Raw genomic sequence first — 19076 nt, 5'->3', positions numbered from 1 at the left:
TTCCCCAGAGCCTTCCCTAGAGATATCTGAAGTAATTTACTCACAAAGAGAAACACACAGACTTTCCAGGTCTTATTAGGTACTGCCTCTGACTGATGCTAATTTCTGGAGTTCCAACAACTATAGTCTATTGGTCAGAGTGGAATTTATAGAAACCAAGTGACATAGGAAGAGTCCAGGATCCGCCACACTACAGGTCTTGTAAAACCACAGGCCTATACTTCTAGTTAATTCCATGGCCTCAGAAAGTACAGTGGAAACAGAAACACTTTGTAACTGAGAGAATCCCCACCAGGGTTCCACCACCCTTGCAAGGCAGGCTTTTATGATGAGAAGAACCAGAGAGAAACCCCTGTAACAACTCCCCCCACCAAATATTTCTGGGGAATTCGCAGAGACTAGTGCCACTATTAAAGCCCTAAAAGTCATAGAGGTGGTGATTCCTACCATATTCTAGTGTAATTCACTGCTTTTCTCATCAGCCAGGTGGACTGTGGAGGGGACTGCTGAAGACTGCAGGAGTAATCAGGTAGTGATGCCCCTCACAACTGTGGCTCCAGTTACAGCATTTTTACTAGAACAAACCAACCCAGCTCCTGGGATCTAATGTACAGCATCAGCCTAGATAAATACCTATTATTAAATATATTTAGAATCAGTTAGCCTTCATGTGAGAGGGACAATAGTATATACCTTTACCATTTTTGCCTTATAGCTACACCAATTCTGCTATTTCTTTTAATAGAGGCCAGAGGGGCCTGTATTTTCTGGATATCTATTCCACAGGACATCACACTGGCCCCCTATACTGATGATACAATGGTAACTGGACTTATACAGCAAGTAGCAAGCATGCTTGGTGCTGCATGCATGCAGAAGGTGGGGGGGAAGTCCTAGGAAAATTCAGGGCCTACTACATCTGTGACACTTTTAGAGTTTTCAGTGGTCTGAAGCATGTCAGTGAGACAAATTACACCTTGAATAAACCAGTATAAAAAAAGAAGCACAACAACCACAGGCTTCTCTGAATCTTGGCGCATGCACGTGTGCTGCTCTCATCGTTACTGTCCATTTGGAGTGAGGACCAAAGAAAGAAAAGGCTCTGCTATAGGTCCTGGCTATTGGAGGGGCTGTCCTAATACCGAGGTCATATAATCTAGCAAAGTCAAAGGCACTGCAAGTACCCAGGGCAAACAGAAGCGCTCACTGAAGCTTCTCACAGAGCTGTTCCCTCAGGCTTTGGAGTAATGCCATGCCTTTTTCTTCTATCTATGATTATTATCCCCTTGAAAAGCATCTCTTGGCTTACTGCTGGACCCTGACAGAGACGGAATGCTTGACTCCAGGAACACTAAGTGACTGTGTCCCCTTATGTAATGAGTGTTATCTGATCCACAGAATATAAAATTAGACACACACAGCAGCATTCCATTGTGAAATTAAGTTGGCATATATGAGACCAGGTGAAGCCAGTTCAGGAGGCCCATGTAAACAAAATAAGCAGGTGGTTCAGACTCCAGGGTACCTGCTCCCTCTCCTTCACTGCTCCTCCCCAACCTACATCTATAACTCATGGAAAATTCCCTTCTGCCAACTAAGAGGAATAAGTACAGGATTGGTTTTTACGTTTATAGGTGAATCTGCAAGCATACCAGCATTACAAGTCCACACAGAAGTGCTCAGAAAGACAGTAAGAAAATCTTCCTGGAAGACAGAATTGCAAACAGTACATCTTCCCATGGCACATCTTGAAAGGCAAGGTGCCAAGCTATGAATCAACAACAAATCCTAAGCAGAGGTTCCTGAATGCTAGCCAGGCCCATAGAAAGAATAAGATTAGAAGACTGGAGACAAGAACCAACGGATGGACCTATCAGGATGTGCACATGATGTAAAGGCATCCATGTCCCTCTAAATGCCTGTCAGAGAACAGAGGAGGCTCTCAAAAGTAGATGGGCAAATGCCCTGTGTAGTAGCCACCACAATCCTCCTTCTCTGGTCATTCCAGTGTCTGCTCAGTGGGCTCTGGCCATGCAGTATGGATGCCCTTGCCAGGCACAAGCAGGATAACATGAACTTTCTCTTGCCAGTATGATCTAGCTAACGTGAATGTTGAATAGCCAAACTGCCAAGAGTGGAGGCTAACGCTACATCCCCAGCAGGGAAAAGAGCCAGTTACCTGGGGCAGATTTACAATGGTCCTCTTCCATTACTGAAGGAGCAAGCTTTGTCTTTGTAGGAAGCGACACACAGTCTGAGTGTGATTTGCCTTCTCTGCCTGCAGTCCTGCCAGCAGCACATTAGTGCATTTAAAGGGTGCTGCACCTATCTACACAACTAGTCCAGAGGACACAAAAAAAGCAAACACCTCCAAATTCTTTTGTATGAGTCCATCATGACCTCAGTATCAAAATATATGACAAAGAGAATTGGAAAAAAGACAATCCTAATTTTACTCATAGATATAGATGCAAAACTCCTAAACAAAACACTAGAAAATCAAATCTAGCACTATATAGAAAAGATAATATATTATGGCCAAATTGAGCTTATTCCAGGAATTCAAGGTTGTTTAAATATTTGGAAATCAACTAATTTATAAAATGTATAGCCCGAAGGAGAAAAACCTGTAACTACCAATATAGATGCTAAATAGAGAACATTCAAAACATAGTCATGAAAAAACTGTTAACAAATTAAGAATGGAGATCTGCAAAATCATATAATAAATCTCTCTTAATGGCAAAATGTTGAAACCATTCTCTTGAAGATTATGGGCCAAGTATAGGAAGCCCATGATCTTCAGTACTGGATGAGCAGCTCCACCTAGCATGAGAAAAGGAAGTGAAATACAGAGTATATAGTTTGCAAGTAAAGAAGTAAATATGCCATTACTCATGGATGATTCTCAATGTAAGAAACCCAGAAGAATCTATAGATAAATCAGGAAAACTGGAAAGGGTTAAGCAAGGTTTTGGTTACAAAATAAATAATACAAAAATTAATTCCACCTATTTACACTCAATAGTTAGAAAATGCAAATTTTATACCCTTTATAGTTGTGATGAAAATAGAGGTGCTCCTCAACAATGGGGATAGGTCCCAATAAAACCATTGTAAATTCAAAATATTTCATGGGAAAAAAAATATTGAGCATCATAGCAACATAGCATGCGGTAGGCACTGCAGATTTCCCCTTGAGATCACAGGGCTGGCTGGGAGTCATGGCTCACTGCTGCTGCCCAGTATTACCAGAGAATATCATACAAAAAGGTCAAAATTCAAAATTGGAAGTACACATTACACATTCTATTGAATGTGTACTGTTCACTGTCATTAAGTCGAAAAACCAAATAAGTTGGACCACCCTAAGTTAGGATTATCTACATACCAAGTACCTAGGATTAGATCTAACAAAAGGTATATAATGCCTGTATATAAAAAAAAATTATACTATATATATATATATATATATATATATATATATATATATATTATAAAGTATGCTAAAGAAGAATCAAATGAATGATTTGATATTATAAAGATGTAACTTCTCCAAATTGATTTAAAGATTCAATGCAGTGCCAATCAAAATCCCAATGGGAATGCATTCCGCTGTCATGTATAAATTTAAAAAAAATTAATATGAAAAAATCCTAGTGAGTTTTTAAAAGAAACTTCACAAGCTTTTGTGTATTTCAGAAATAGTCAAAACATTCCTGATGAAGGAAAAGCCACCAAGAATTATTACAAAGGTAGAGTGACTAAAACTATTTATCCATGTAGGGATAGTCGTGTAAGTCATACAAAATATGGAGTCCAGAAACAGATCCATGCATATGTATAAATTACTTTAGGATACAGATGGCACTACAGCTTACTCGGGAAAGGGTAGACTGGGATGGCTGGCCATACAAGTAGAAGTAAAATTAGACTTCTACTTCAATCATACCAGAATCAATTCTGCATTAAAGATTTAATTGTAGGAAACAAAATTATGAAAATTTTAGCCTACATAGAATTATCTTTGTGATTGAGGATAAGGAAGAATTTTTGGAAATAACACAAAATACAAAAAGCCAAAACCAAAAAGAATAAAATTCTATATCATTAAAATCCAGTACTTCTATTGTTCAAAAACTTTATACAGGGCTGGGGCTGTAGCTCAGTGGCAAAGCACTTGCCTTGCATGTGTGAGGCCCTGGGTTTGATCCTCAGCACCACATAAAAATAAATAAAGATACTGTGTGTTTATCTACAACTAAAAAAAAAAAAAAAAAAAACTTCATACAAAGTGAAAAGAGCAGCCATGAACTGGAAAACGTTTATTTACAAGGTGGAATGCTCATCCTCCAGAATAAAGAATACCAATTAAGAAACAGACAACCAAAGAGAAATGATGAAAAGATATGCACAGACATTTCACAGATGAAGGACATCAATGAGTCACACCTATAAAATGTTTCAACATATGAAAATATGCTCAATTTCATTTCCAAAAAAATATATTTTAGTACAAATACGATACCAATTCTCACTCACAAGATGGGCAACTTTTCAAAAACAACAACGGCAAGGGTTGGTGAGGAAATGAAACAACTAGAATTTTGCAAACAATAAGGCATTTCCCAGTACATTTAAAGGTACTCATATCTAACCACACAGTAATTTCATTCCCAAATATATGTCCTAGAGAGCTTCTTGTTCATGTGAACCAGGAGTCTTGTACAAGTTCGCAACAAGTATCAAAAGCTCTGTTTTCAATATAAAAAAACTTGACACACAGCACTGAAGACCTTATTCTACAGAAAAGTAAAACAATAAATGATAATATATACATATAATAAAATACTACACAGCAGTGAGAACAAATGACAACCATACATAAAGGAACCTTTAGTAATACAATACTGAGTGGTGAAAGGAGGTCAGAAAAATAAATTTAGAGTGACTCCATTTACATAAAGTTCAAGAGCCTATGAAACTAAACAATACATTGTTTAGAATAGAAATATATATAATAAAACTATACAGAAAATCAAGGAAGGAGTAGCATAAAATTCAAGGGAGTGGCCTCTGTGGATTGAAGAAAAGTTCACTGAGGCAAACACTGTGTGCTGGTATAGCTGCGGACCATCTACTGCAGACCAGTGTATGAGCCACACATCACTGGGGCCTAAGGAGGACAAAGGCAAGGGATAGAGAAAGAAGAGTCGAAGAGGCTGTACCAGAATAACTTTCTTATTTTATTTTTGCCTTGGGCTAAAGTTGCCAAAATCAGAACATGGAAATCAGAACCATCTGTTGACAGAATAAGTTAGTGTACTGGACAGGATTTACCACCAGAAATTCAGAATATAGTATTTCAGAATCTGCATCAAATCATGGAAAAACATAAATAAAATCCTATTTTATCTGAGAATGGAGAAATGATGTTATTTCATCATTGTTTATATAATAGTAAAAATATGGAAATGACCTAAGTGATCACTAATATTTATTAGTCAGCTTTTCATTGCTGTGACCAAAATACCTGACACAACTTGGAGAAAGATGTTTATTTTGGCCCATGGTTTCAGAGGTTTCAGTACACGGTCAGCTAGCTCCATTGCTCTGGGCATGAAGTGAGGCATCATGGGTATCAAAATCTGGACAGCTCATGGCATCCGGAAGTAAGTGTGGGGGGCCAGGAACAAGAAATAGTCCCCGAGGGCATGCCCCCCACCCCCCATGACCTGCTTCCTCCAACCATACCCCCTTTCGCTATAGTTTCTACCATCTCCCAGTTGTCTGTACAAATTATAAATCCATCAAATGAATTAATCCACTGATGGAAGTTAGAATCTGCATGATCAAATTATTTCCTAAAAGCCCCACCTCTGGACATTGCTGCATTGGGAACAAAGTCCATGCATGAGCTTTTGGGGTACATTCTAGATCTAAACCATAACAAATACAATATTAGTTAAGTAAAATAGAATATATTAATATAACAGTGGTATAATAGTTGCAAAAAGTTAAACAGATCAGAAACAGAAAAAAGGATCAATGGAACAGAATAGAGTTGTTAAACAGACACTATTTAGTATGTATTATAGAGTCATTTTAAAACAATAGAAAAATGGATTAGTGAATAAGTGTTACGAGACAACTGGCTGCCCACTATCCTTATCTAAAGCCATTCACAAATACTTTGAATCCAGATGAACTAAATAATTCAAACAATTAAAATAAAATATGAGGGAATATATCCTATAAACTTGGGATAGGGAAAACTGTCTTAAACACACACAAACACCACATCTTATACAACCAGAAGAATGGGAAGTTGTTCTCCATGTATGTATAATATGTCAGAATACATTCTACTGTCATATATAACTAAAAAGAATACAAACACACACATATACACACACACACTCAGTATTAAGGAAAAGAGTGGTGATAAAAAACAAAACTTCTATGAAGACACCATTAAGAAAGCCAAAAGATATTCATAGTCTGCAAGATATCTGCAACATAACTTCAGATAAAAGATTTGTGTGTGTGTGTGCGCGCATGAGCATACACAAAAATCCATTCACTTGAACAGCGAACAATCCAAAAGAAAAATAGGTTAATTATATAAAGAGGCAGTCCATAGAGGAGGAAATATAAATACCCAATTGATATGTGGAAATAAGCAAATTATACCCTCCTATGCAATGGAACTTTTATCCAAGTGATAAAAATGTAAGGCTTGAAAACATCAAGTGCTAGCAAGGGTGTGAATTGAATAGTTATTCTCATATGCTGCAAGCCAGAGTACAAACTGGCACTGACATTTTGAGAGCCTATTTAACGGCACTAATTAAATAGAAATTGGCATACTTTATGGCCCAGAGATTCCATTTCTAAGGACCCACCCTAAAGAAACATTCACAAATGTGTACAGGCCATTCACTGAAGCTATATATACATAATGGAAAAAATATAAAACACCCAAATTTCTATCAGTAGGAGCAGAAACTATAATATCCTGGCCCTACTGGAGTTAAAAAACAAACCAGGGTAAATCTCTAAATATTGACACACATTGAAGACAGTCAAGTGATATTCATAAGTTTAATAAAAGTTTTGGGGAAATACGGAATAATATTATAAACAAAGTCAATTCTAAATGCTTCTTAATATATGTATGTAAATGCACAGAGAAAGGTTTAGAAAATAACCACCGAATTGCTAACAGTTAACCCATTAGAGGGGATTGTGGGATAAGGGACAGTCAAGGTGGGGGATTAGCTTTATCTATATTGTTTGAATTTTTAAAAGTAAGGTTACATTCACTTATTAACTTATGTAATTTAAAGTGAATACAATTTATAAAACTATTATACAAATTTATAAATTCTATAATAGAGATATGTGAAAAGGCCTGTGGGAACATATTGAAAGGAGATATAGTATATAAAAAAATTTTATAGCAGTGCTGACATTTTCACTGGGCCTTGCTTTTTTGAATAGGATTTTGTCAAGCATGTATAATTTGGTGGAAGATTATGACAGATTATATTTTCCAAAAATGACTGTGGCAATGTACATCCCATCCAATATGTTTTTCTTTTAGTATGATGCTGACATTCCTCCATGGAGAGGTGGAGGTTGATAGTCCCTCTCCCTTGATGTTGGGCGGGTTTGTGTGATTTCCTTGATCAACAGAATGACTTCAAGTATCACAGCATGACTTCCAAGATTATTTGGCTTCTAGTGGGTCCTCACTACCAATGCTGTGAGGAAACTCAAACTAACCCCTGTGGAAAGACCACACGAAGAGACTCATGTGGAGAGGAACTGAGGCCCCCAGCAGAGAGCCAGCAGCAACTGTCAGATTCCTTGAAAGAGCAGCCTTCAGCTGATCCCTGTCCCAGCATTGGAATCCCCCAGCTGAGGCTCAGATACACATCATGGAGCAGAGACAAGCCAACCCTACTGTGCCCTGTCCTAATTCCAGACCCAGAGAATCCAGGAGCAAAATAAATGTTTCTTTTACATTACAAAGTTTTAGGGTAATATGTTACATAGCCAAGGTAACTGGAACAAATTCTAAAGAGAAGAAACTCCTTGAGTAATGGAGTGTCACAAAGCATAGTGAATATTGACAGTTTTGGGTGATGCCCAGAAAGATTGGACCAGATGATGAAAGTTTTATATGACAGTACAAAAAAATCAGACTTATCCTTTGGCAGTAGAGAAATGCTGAAAGCTTTTAAGCTGGGAAGTGAAATGCTAGGATCTGCATTTTAACAAGACCGGTGTCAAGGAGAGACTAGAGAAAAAAAAGAATTAAAAATAGGAAAAGCCCCTATTTTACTTGGTCCTGACAAGTAAAATGGTGGAAGCATCCCTCAGGCAATGTGTTTTGTGACCTTTTTCCTCTGTAGGGTGGGTTGACTTTGATGCTCATATATATTCAATTTCACTTGTATTAAATGTTAGGGAGAAAACTTATGTTCACCCAAAAACCTGTTTCAAATGTTTAAAAGTAGCTTTACTCATAATTGCCAAAACTTGGAAGTAACCGAGATGTCTTGCAGTAGGTAAATGAATAAATAAACTGTGGTACATCCTACTGAGCACTAAAAAGAAATGAGCTATCAAACCATAAAAAGATGTGGAGGAACCTTAAATACATATTACTAAGTGAAAGAAGTCAATCTGAAAAGGCTACACCTGATTCCAATTCTATGACATTACAGAAAAGAAAAAAACTATAGAGACCATAAAAACATCAGTGTTGCCAGGGGAGGGAGGAGGGAGGGATGACTAGGCAGTACACACAGGATTTTTAGAGCAGGGGAACTCCTTTGTAATGATACTGTAAAAGAGTATGCATATCATTTGTTCAACCCCATAGAATCTGCAGTAAATTCTAATATAAACTGTGGACTTAAAGAGATAATGGTGTGTTGATGTAGGTTCATCAATTATAACAAATGTACCACTCTGGTGTGTTACACTGATGGTGGGGGAGGCTATATCTAAGAGGAGAAAGGCATACATGGAAACTCTACTTTCCACTCAGTTTTGCTGTGACTCTAAAACTGCTCTTAAAGTCTATTTTTTAAGTTTTAGCAGGGAAAAATATTAGGCTAAATTAGAAAATCAAACAATTTCCTTACTTGTTCTTTCAAGCTTCTGATTTGAGATCTGTTTACTTAGTGTGTTATAAGGATACTAAGCAAACTGTCTACTATATTATAATCATTTGTAACTAATTATCCATGAGCATGCCATCCTTATGCAAATATCATACCATACCATAAACCCGGATTTGTTGGTTTTGTGTTATTAAAATATGCACGCTGTTCTCGCAACTGGCTTTGTAAGAAAACTTTATATAAATGTGAACTTGTAAAATAAGTGTATACTAATATATTACAGCTTTTATATTTTGAATAATGAGGCTCTATATAAAGTGAAAGTTTGAGATGCATGGTCCAAGAAGATGGAGAAAATGGGACTCAAAACATGAGGATCCACTTCTGTAATAAGGGAAAGGTTGTCTGGATGAACACAAAAGCAAAAACAAAGAAAATGAAAGGCACTAATGATATTGTTCTACTCTCATCTGGGCAGACCTTCCACCTACTTTCTGAGAAAATTAAGAGGAAATACGTATTGCAAATTGACAGTTCATGAAAAACATACAGGATGAAGTGGCTCAATTGGTGATCAGATCCTATAGGATCTAGAGTACCAGCAGAGCCCAGCTGAAATGCAATAGTATAATTTATTTGAGGCTAGTTTTGTATAATTTTATATTGTGTCTTTTTCTAATGTTATTTATTCTAGATGATTAGCCAATTTGTGGGATAGATAAGCATCTTGGCTTTTCACTTTTTGTTTAGTTTTTGCTTTTGAAAGATGTCATAAATTAAACTCCATCAAAAGTAAGTTAATGAGCCGGGCGTGGTGGCACACCATGAGACCGAGGCAGGAGGATCATTAGTTCAAAACCAGCCTCTGCAAAAGCAAGGTGCTAAGCAACGAAGGGAGGCCCGGTCTTTAAATAAAATACAAAGTAGGGCCAGGGATGTGGCTCAGTGGCCAAGTGCCCCTGGGTTCAATCCCTGGTACCACCGCCACAAAAAAGTTAATGAAAATAAGAAACTAAAATTAATTTTCTGCTTTTTTTAAACCATTCATAAAATATTTAAGGTGTGTAGTCATTTTTAAAACAATAAAGAAGAAGAAAAAAATTGAAGGAAAAACACTGAAACAATGGATAAAATAAGATTATAGGACTATGTGTGTATTGAATACTAATCCTGTTCTTCATTATCAACATTAAATAAAAGTCAACTATTGCTATATTTCACCAAATAAAATTTTTATTTATATAGAATTCCTCCCGGTGTTTCTTGGTCATGTTTTGGAATAAACTACATATTCCTTAGCCAAATTACCTGCATCCCAGAGACTGCAAACTTCTGCTTGTCCTTCTGACAACCACCTAGATAAAGAGATAATGGAAGGAGGTAGTGTTGGCTTTGGATCCTCATCATAAAATTGCATCAGGTCCTGACAGAGAATGAGAGAAAGCATGAAATTGGGAAAAAAATTAATCACATCCCAGATAGTGACATTGATACAGTCAAAATATAGAACATTTCCATCCCAATCAAGAGGATCTTCCTGAGGCTCTTTCTTAGCAATACCTGTCCCTAACCACCCCTATGCATCTGTTCTTCCTTTCTGTAAGTATGACTTTAAAGACCATTATATAAATGGAATCCTACAGTATTCAACCTTTTAAGGTTGTTTATTTTTAACATGGCATAATTCCTGATGATTCATCCAGATTGCAGTGTGTATCCATAGTTCCTTCCTTTTCATTGCTGAGCAGTATTCATGGCATGGATGTTTGTTTTTAAATTTTTTTAGTTGTAGATGGACATAATGCATTTGTTTATTTATTTTTATGTGCTACTAAGGATTAAACCCAGTGCCTTACACATGCTTAGGCAAGTGCTCTGCTACTGAGCCACAGCCCCAGCCCCTATGGCATGGATGTTTAACCCAGTGAAGGACATCTGGGTTTTTCTACATTTTAGCTATTCAAAAAAGCTTCTGTGAATATTTGTATACAAGTTTCTGTAAGATATAAATAAATTTTCATTATCTAGAATAAATGCCTACAAGTGCAACTGTTGGGTTATATGGAAGTCACATATTCAGTTTCATAAGAAACTGACAAATTGCTTTCTAGCAGTTTTTCATTCCTACTAGTTGTGAATGTATGATCAAATTTCTCCACCAGCATTCGGTGTTACCACCTTTTTTTATTTTGCCATTTTGATATGTCATTGTGTGTTTATATTTTCCTAAAGGCCGATGATGTTGGACACCTATTCATGTGTTTGTTTACCACATGTATTTGCTGAAATGAATGTTCACATTATTTGCCAATTTTCTAATTTCCAAATTGCTGAGCTTTTTTTTTTTAATCAATGAGTGCCGAATTTGTCAATGCTTTACTGCATCAACTGAGACCATCTTATATTTTTTTCTTTAGCTTGTTGACATGATGAATTACATGAATTTATACTGATATACTTACAATTCAAGTGTATTCATTTATGACAATGTCTTCTAACATTCATATCTCCTGTTCCCCATGATGAGAATTCTAGTTCTTAAGGATAGTAAAGACAATATTTGGTTCATCAAATATTATACTCACAATAATTTCAGAGCAAAAATGCCAATATCACAGAACAAAAACACCAACTGAACTCAAGAGCATATTTCTTTACTTTTATTTTACATTTTTAGGGATTACTTTTTGTTTTAGAATTAAGTAAAATCTTTTTAGGTTTCCAGAGAAAAATCTAAAAACAAGATATATTTGGTGAGGGGATTTGGAAGCTGGTAGAGAGGAGCTAGGTAGCAACCCTCAACTCCTCCACAGCCCAGAAATGAAGCAGCAAAAGAAAAGCTTACCAAGAAAAGAAGAGAGAGGAAAAGTCCATAAGCTTATTTCCTTAACAACAATTCGAAAGAAAAGCAGAGCAAGTTAAAACAGGGCAGGAGCAGCAAAGACGGTGAAGGACGGCACACAGTTTAGCCCAAATTGCGGGCAGAAAGCTGTGCCGCGCAGGGCAGCCACTGTGTAGAGTTCACAGCTGGCCACCTCCCTAGAAGAAATCAAATCAACACAGCTTCTCCCCACCTATAGATATACAACCACAGATAATGCTTCTGAAATGTGTCGTCTCAGTAATCCATCTAGAGGGAACGTGTAGAGGGATTGCTGCTAGCTGACAGCTATGAATCCCCTTCACCAAGGACAAGGGGAGTAGGGTAGAGCTGACTGAAGAGCTAACCACTCCTGGGCAGTGCCAGCCCCAACCCAATGCTCCCCACAGCCTCCACCAGAGCTCAGGCAAAGATGAGCCAATAATGCCCCATGCCTGTCACAGTGATGGGTAAAACCCAGGTGATCTACATCATCCAGGGTGGAGGCTTCTGTGCCACAGTTTGCTCACAGAAAGTCTGCTTGTATAGGCCCCACAGTCGCAGACAACCACTGTGCTCTGTGCCATTATAAAGAAGTCCCTGTGGAGGGGAGTAGAGGCTCAGTCAGTGACAGCTCTGATTACTGCACCTTGTGCCTCCCACACCCAACAGAAACCAGCAGCAGATGCAGCACCCTCAGGCACACAGACTTGTGCCTCTAGGCTGACAAACAAGCACTGGCTGGTGAGAAAGCCACAGCAACCAAGGAAGTAACCCTAGTGCCTCAGCACCTCTAGTAGAGTACATGCTGTGGGGCCCAGAATTTCTAGTTAACTCAATTCCTACTCAAACTTAGACCCACAGAGGGCATTTCCTGAGGATAACCCGAAGCAGCCAGCTGAGAACTTCAGTGCATACACAAAGGCACTACACTCCACAAAGCCACTTTCAGAGAAGCATCTCACAGACACCTGTCACTGCCCAGTGTGCATAGATACAAGCCTACTGACCCATGACCCGTGTACTCCAGAGGAAGCAACAGGCCTACACTTCTCCATGGGCCATCCAGTGCCATATCAACCAGACTACAATACTTCTATCTTAGGCTACCACACGCTGCATACTCCAAAGCATACATAGGGGAGACCACACTGAATTTAACAGTGCTGGATACGTGGAACTTTTACTCAAAAAGGCATACTAGAGTGTACCCTGCCTGTTAAATCACAAGTAGAGACCATCTCCTGTGACCCAACAGAAAGCTAATAGGTCCCTGGACACACAAAGATTGAAGGACGCCTCCTAGAATTCTACCAGAGGTGAACTGGTGTGATCATTACCTCCACACCCAGGGAAATGTAGAGGTAAAGCTGAGGAGTGATGGGCATCTTCCAAAGGTCCCAAATCCTGATGGAATCCAAATCAGGAAGACTTGATAAGAAATCTCCCTTCTTTGGCAATGGAATATCATAAACGTCTCTAATGTCAATTTTGATCATTTGGATACTACTTTTCATACTGAATTGACAACTGTTCCAGTATGAAACAATGATGTAGTATGAAATAAAATATTGCTTCCTTCAACCCATTCGAATGTATTTCTTCTAATGTTTTAAAACATTAACTGCAATCATTTGATTTTGCTTCCAAGGGCAGGTTTGTAATTGCTCCTCTCAGTCTCTTTTCCCTCTTGAATTACCTGCTCCTGCCTCAAATCCCCCATTCCCTGATGTACTGTTTTCTTCTTTTTATCTACGTTGTATTTTTTCTATATTTTCTTTTCTTTTTCCCTTTGCCCAATTTTTCTCCTCTTCCCTTGTCATATCTAAATAGTGTAATAATAATTTTCCTAATAATTCATTTCTCAACCTATCCAAAAATATTACTATAATTTTATACTTGGATTAGAGGAAAGTGTAGAAGATTTTCAATATGTTTTTCCCCCATGTATGAATGTTTCCCTAGTTCATGGCTTTGCTCTAAAGTGAATGTAGTTGACAGGATTTAGTATCTTCTCTCAAAGTGGAGCTGACACTGAGCATAGCAGAGGATACACACTGAGTGGAGCCTCAATGCTTGGATATCTGCCAGCTTGGGGCACTTAAGAGAAACAAGCTCACTAATAATCCCTTGCATAAAAGTAGAATAGATAATAATCCCAGTAGATGTACAAATAATATGAAAAAACAAGGGAACAAACCATCTCAAATAGCTTACAACACTTAACAACTGATCCAATTGCCACCAGAGGAGGAAATGTCAGATAAAGAATTTAGAAAGTTAATACTTAAAATGTTCAATGAACTCAAAGAAGATGTAAGGAATGAACTAAGAAAATACAGGAAGTGAGGGCTGGGGATGTGGCTCAAGCGGTAGCGCGCTCGCCTGGCGTACGTGCGGCCCGGGTTCGATCCTCAGCACCACATACAAACAAAGATGTTGTGTCTGCCAAATACTAAAAAACAAATATTAAAAAAAATATAGGAAGTGAAAGATCTTTCAATAGAGAGAAAGACTCTTTAAAAGAATCAAACAAAAATCCTGGAAAAGAGTCAATTAAATCAAATAAAAAATTCAATTGAAAGAATCACCAATAGATTAGACCACAAAGAGAAAAGATTTTCAGGCCTTGAAGACAAAGCATATAATCTTTTAAAATTTTTTTTATATTTTAGTTACAGGTGGACATAATATCTTTAATCAATTTTATTATGTGGTGCTGAGGATTGAACCCAGGGCCTCATGCATGTGGCTCTACCTCTGAGCCACAACCCCAACCCCAAGTATATAATTTTGAATGGAAAGTTGACAATAAGAAAAGATGTTAAGAGACCATGACCAGAATATTCAAGAAATCTAGACTACCATTAAGAGACCAAATCTAAGAATCATTGGTGTACAGGAAGGTACTGAGATATGCATCATAACTTTTCAGTGAAATATCAGAAAATTTCCAAACCTTAGGAATGAGATAGAAATCCAAACAAAAGAGATTTTTCAGAACCCCAAATAAACAAGATCAAAAAAGATCCCCTCCAAGACACATTATAATTAAAATGTCTAATATACAAATTAAGGATAGAATTTTAAAATCAACAAGAGAAAAATGTCAGGTCATATTTAGAGTAGAGGTAAGCCAGTTAGATTTTCCACTGATTTCTGAGTCTAGACCCTAAAAGCCAGGAGGATTTGGAATTTTTTTTTTTAAAGAAAGAGAGAGAGAGAATTTTTAATATTTATTTTTTTAGTTTTTGGCAGACACAACATCTTCGTTTGTATGTGATGCTGAGGATTGAACCCAGGCCGCACGCATGCCAGGCGAGCGCACTACTGCTTGAGCCACATCCCCAGCCCAGGATTTGGAATCTTATATACCAAGTCCTTAAAGATAATGGTGTCAACGAAGATTATTATTTCCAGAAAAACTGTTCTTCAGAATTTAAGAATGAAAAACTTTCCATGATAAGCAGAAACTAAAAGAATTCATAACCACTAAGCCAACATTATAAAACATACTCATTGAAATGTTTTATGTAGAAGAAATGAAAAATAACTATCAGAACCATTGTACAGCTAAATCTCTATAGAACAGTCAATTAAAGGATGATCAAACCTGATTTGAGCATTAGAATTAAATAAAAATGGCAGGAAATAAAAATCATCTCTCTATAATAACACTGAACGTAAGTGATCTAAATGCTCCAATAAAAACACAGATTGGTTAAATGGATTAAAAAACAAAACCCAACAATATGCTGTTTACAAGAGACTCGCTTATAGGCAAAGATATCCACAGGCTAAAGGTGAAAGGATGAAAAAAGATATACCAGGTAACAGAGAGTGAAAGCAAACAGGAGTAGCTACTTTCGTATATGACAAAGACAACTTCAAGTCAAAATTAATCAGAAGAGACAAAACGGTCCCTTCATACTGTTAAGGGAATCATCATTATAACAAGAAGATATAATGATTATAAACATTTATGCCCCAAATGTGGATGCATCTATGTATATAAACCCTACTCAATATAAAGAATTGAACAGACCCCTAAATAGGAGCAGGATGATTCAAACAGACCTTTCTCACCAATAGATAGATCATCCCGAGATAAACTAAGACTCTCCAGAACTAAAAAATACTATTCATCAAATGGACCTAACAGATATTTACAGAATACTTCATACATTAAAAACTGAATTTATTTTCTTCTCAGGTGCAGAATGAACCCTCTAATAGACCATATTTTAGAACAAAAAGCAAGTCTTACCAAACAAAAAAAAAATAGATAATTTCTTATATTCTATGAGATCACAATAGAATGCAATTAGAAACAACATGATGAAAAAAAAAAAAAAAAGGGCGCAATCCCGCATGCCAATCCCAGTAGCTCAGGAGGCTGAGATAGGAGGATCAAAACCAGCCTGCCCCTGAGTTCAATCCCTGGTACCCCAAACAAAACAAAACCATTCTAACACCTAGAGATTAAATAATATACTTTTGAATGAGGGATGGGCCACAGAATAAATCAGGGGAGAAATTTAAAAATTCTTAGAAACAAATATGAACAGAGATACATCATATCAAAATCTCTGGATAGTATGAAGACAGTTTTAAGAGGAAAATTTATAACACTGAGTGCCTACACATATACACATACACACATTCACACACTAAATAAAAATTTAAAAATGAACATTTCAAATAATCTATACTGCAAGGTCCTAGAAAAGAAAGAACAAACTAACTCTGAAATTGGTAGAAGACATGAAATAATTAAGTTCAGAGCTGAAATTAATGAAATTAAGAATAAAAAACAATAGACAGGCTGGGGCTGTAACTTAGTGGCAGAGCGCTTGACTGGCACGTGTAAGGCAATGGATTCAATCCTTAGCACCGCATAAAAATAAACAAAGGCATTCTGTCCATCTACAAAAAAAAATTTAAATTAAAAAAAAACAGGTAAGATCAACACAACAAAGAGTATACTTCAAAAAGATAAATAAGATTGATAAACCCTTAGCCAAACTAACCAAGAGAGAAAAACCTAACCAACAAAATTATAGATGAAAAAGGAGAGATCACCACAGATACTTCTGAAATTCAGAGTATCAGTAGAAACTATTTTGAAAATTAATACTCTAATAAGCTGGAAAAATCTATAAGATACTAACAAATTTCTAGACTCATATGAGCTACCTAAATTGAACCACAAGGGTATAGAATGCTAAATAGACCAATATTAAGCAATGAGAATGAAGGAGCAATTTAAAGCCTTCCAACAAAGAAAAGTCCAGAACCAGATGAATGCTCAGCTGAGTTCTTTCAGACCTTTAAAGAATTAATGCCAATCTTTCTCAAATTATTCCCTAAAATAGAAAGAGAGGGAGTACTCCCAAATTCATCCTATGAAGTCAATATCATCCAGATACCAAAATCAATGATATATCCAGAAAACTACAGATCAATATCCCTGATAAGCATAGACATAAAAAATCCTTAACAAAATAATAGCAAATCACATTCACAAAAACATTAAGATGATAGTACACCATGATCAAGTGATTTACATTCTAGGGATGCAAGGCTAGTTCTACATTTGCAAATCAATAAATGTAATTCACGACATATAGAATTAAGGACAAGAATCACAAGAGCGCCTCAATATATGCAGAGAAAGCCTTTGATAAAATCCTGCACTTATTCATGTTAAAACCTGGCAAAACTAGATACAGAAGGGACTTGCCTCAACATCATAAAGGCTAAATATAACAAACCCAAAGACAATATCATAAAGAAGGGAGGAAAAGCATTTCCTCTAAAATCAGGAGCAAGACAAGGATATCCACTCTCATCACTTTTATGCAATCTCTAGCCAGAGCAGTCAGGTCAGGAAAGGAAATTAAAGAAATACAAACAGGAAAAGAAGTCAAATTATCTCTGTTTGCTGATGACATGATCTTATGTCTAAAAGATGCACAAAGCTCCACCAAGAAGGCTTATAGAGGTAATAAACAAATATAGCAAGGCAGCAGAATACAAGATGGACATATAAAAATCAATAGCTTTCCTATACTCCAATAATGAATATGCTGAGAAAGAAATTAGGAAAACTATCTCATTCACAATAACCTCAAAAGAGAAATACTTGGGAATAAATCTAAATCAGGAAGTAAAAGACCTCTATGATAAAAACTAAAGAATACTAAAGAAAGAAATTGAGGAGGGAGGGAAGATGGCGGCGAGGGGAGTGCATTGCCCCCGTATGCCGCGTCACTGTGTGGGAGAATGACGAGTCAGGACGGCTAAAGGCTATCTTGTTAGGAATTTCCAGCAATAGTGGGGTGCTCCGGAACCTGGAGGAAGGATTTCCATCGCACGAGGATCGGCTACGGGGGCTCAAATACGAGAGATTTGTCGCACGGAGGGTCACACTGCTTATTCAGCAAATCGCCCCGCGGCTAGAGTCCGCAGCGCGTGCGCTGGGAAACGAGGAGATAGCAACACAGGGATACAGTGCTGCAGTTTCTGCCAGCCGTGCAAGCACCATACTCAGTGCTGAATTCTGGGTTCGAGACGGGGGAAGGAAGCGGTCCAATTTGGTTCTCCACACCGGTCAGACCACAGAGGAGGCCAGCGGCCACCATCTTGGAGAGCTGACGTCACCATCCCTGTTTTCGACTGATCGCAGCTCATTCAGCCATAGAACAGGTAATTTCAGGCTGCCATTCGCCTGCGGCTTGCAGACAAATTACTCAGGCTCAGTGCTAAATAACCCACGGAAACTGCTTCTTGGAGCCTGCTCTTATCAGAGCATACACCGAGCACAGCGCGGCCGAGTTCCGGCTCCCGGAACTGCTCTGGCCCAGGGCTAAGGAGCCCGCGGAAACTGCTTCTCGGTCCGGGTCCTGCTGAGTACTGTGGAAGTAAATACCAACCGAGCCTTCGTGGGCAGTGGCAATGGGACTGAGACGGGGCTTGTGAGGGCCGGTCAGGACTCACCCGTTGCTTTGGTCACCCAGCAAAGGGAACGAAATGCTGCCATTCGCATAGGATACCAACATGGCAGAGATCTGATGTCA

The 19076-nt window shown here is 37.7% G+C and overlaps 1 protein-coding gene across 1 annotated transcript in view; it reads right to left on the bottom strand.

The window, feature by feature from the left end:
• The window catches only part of Enthd1 (ENTH domain containing 1), a 120607-nt gene that overhangs the window by 38137 nt on the left and 63394 nt on the right, over nt 1-19076 (bottom strand). The window contains exon 5 of the mRNA XM_015501775.2: nt 10446-10560. Within this exon, the coding sequence (XP_015357261.1) occupies nt 10446-10560 (115 nt within the window). The remainder of the gene's footprint in view (nt 1-10445; nt 10561-19076) is intronic.

The sequence above is a fragment of the Marmota marmota genome, unplaced genomic scaffold (genome assembly GCF_001458135.2).
Source record: "Marmota marmota marmota unplaced genomic scaffold, marMar, whole genome shotgun sequence".
In the NCBI taxonomy this organism is placed as follows: domain Eukaryota; kingdom Metazoa; phylum Chordata; class Mammalia; order Rodentia; family Sciuridae; genus Marmota; species Marmota marmota.
Note: the sequence above shows the minus strand (reverse complement) of the source record. Positions and strands in the feature narration are given on the sequence as shown.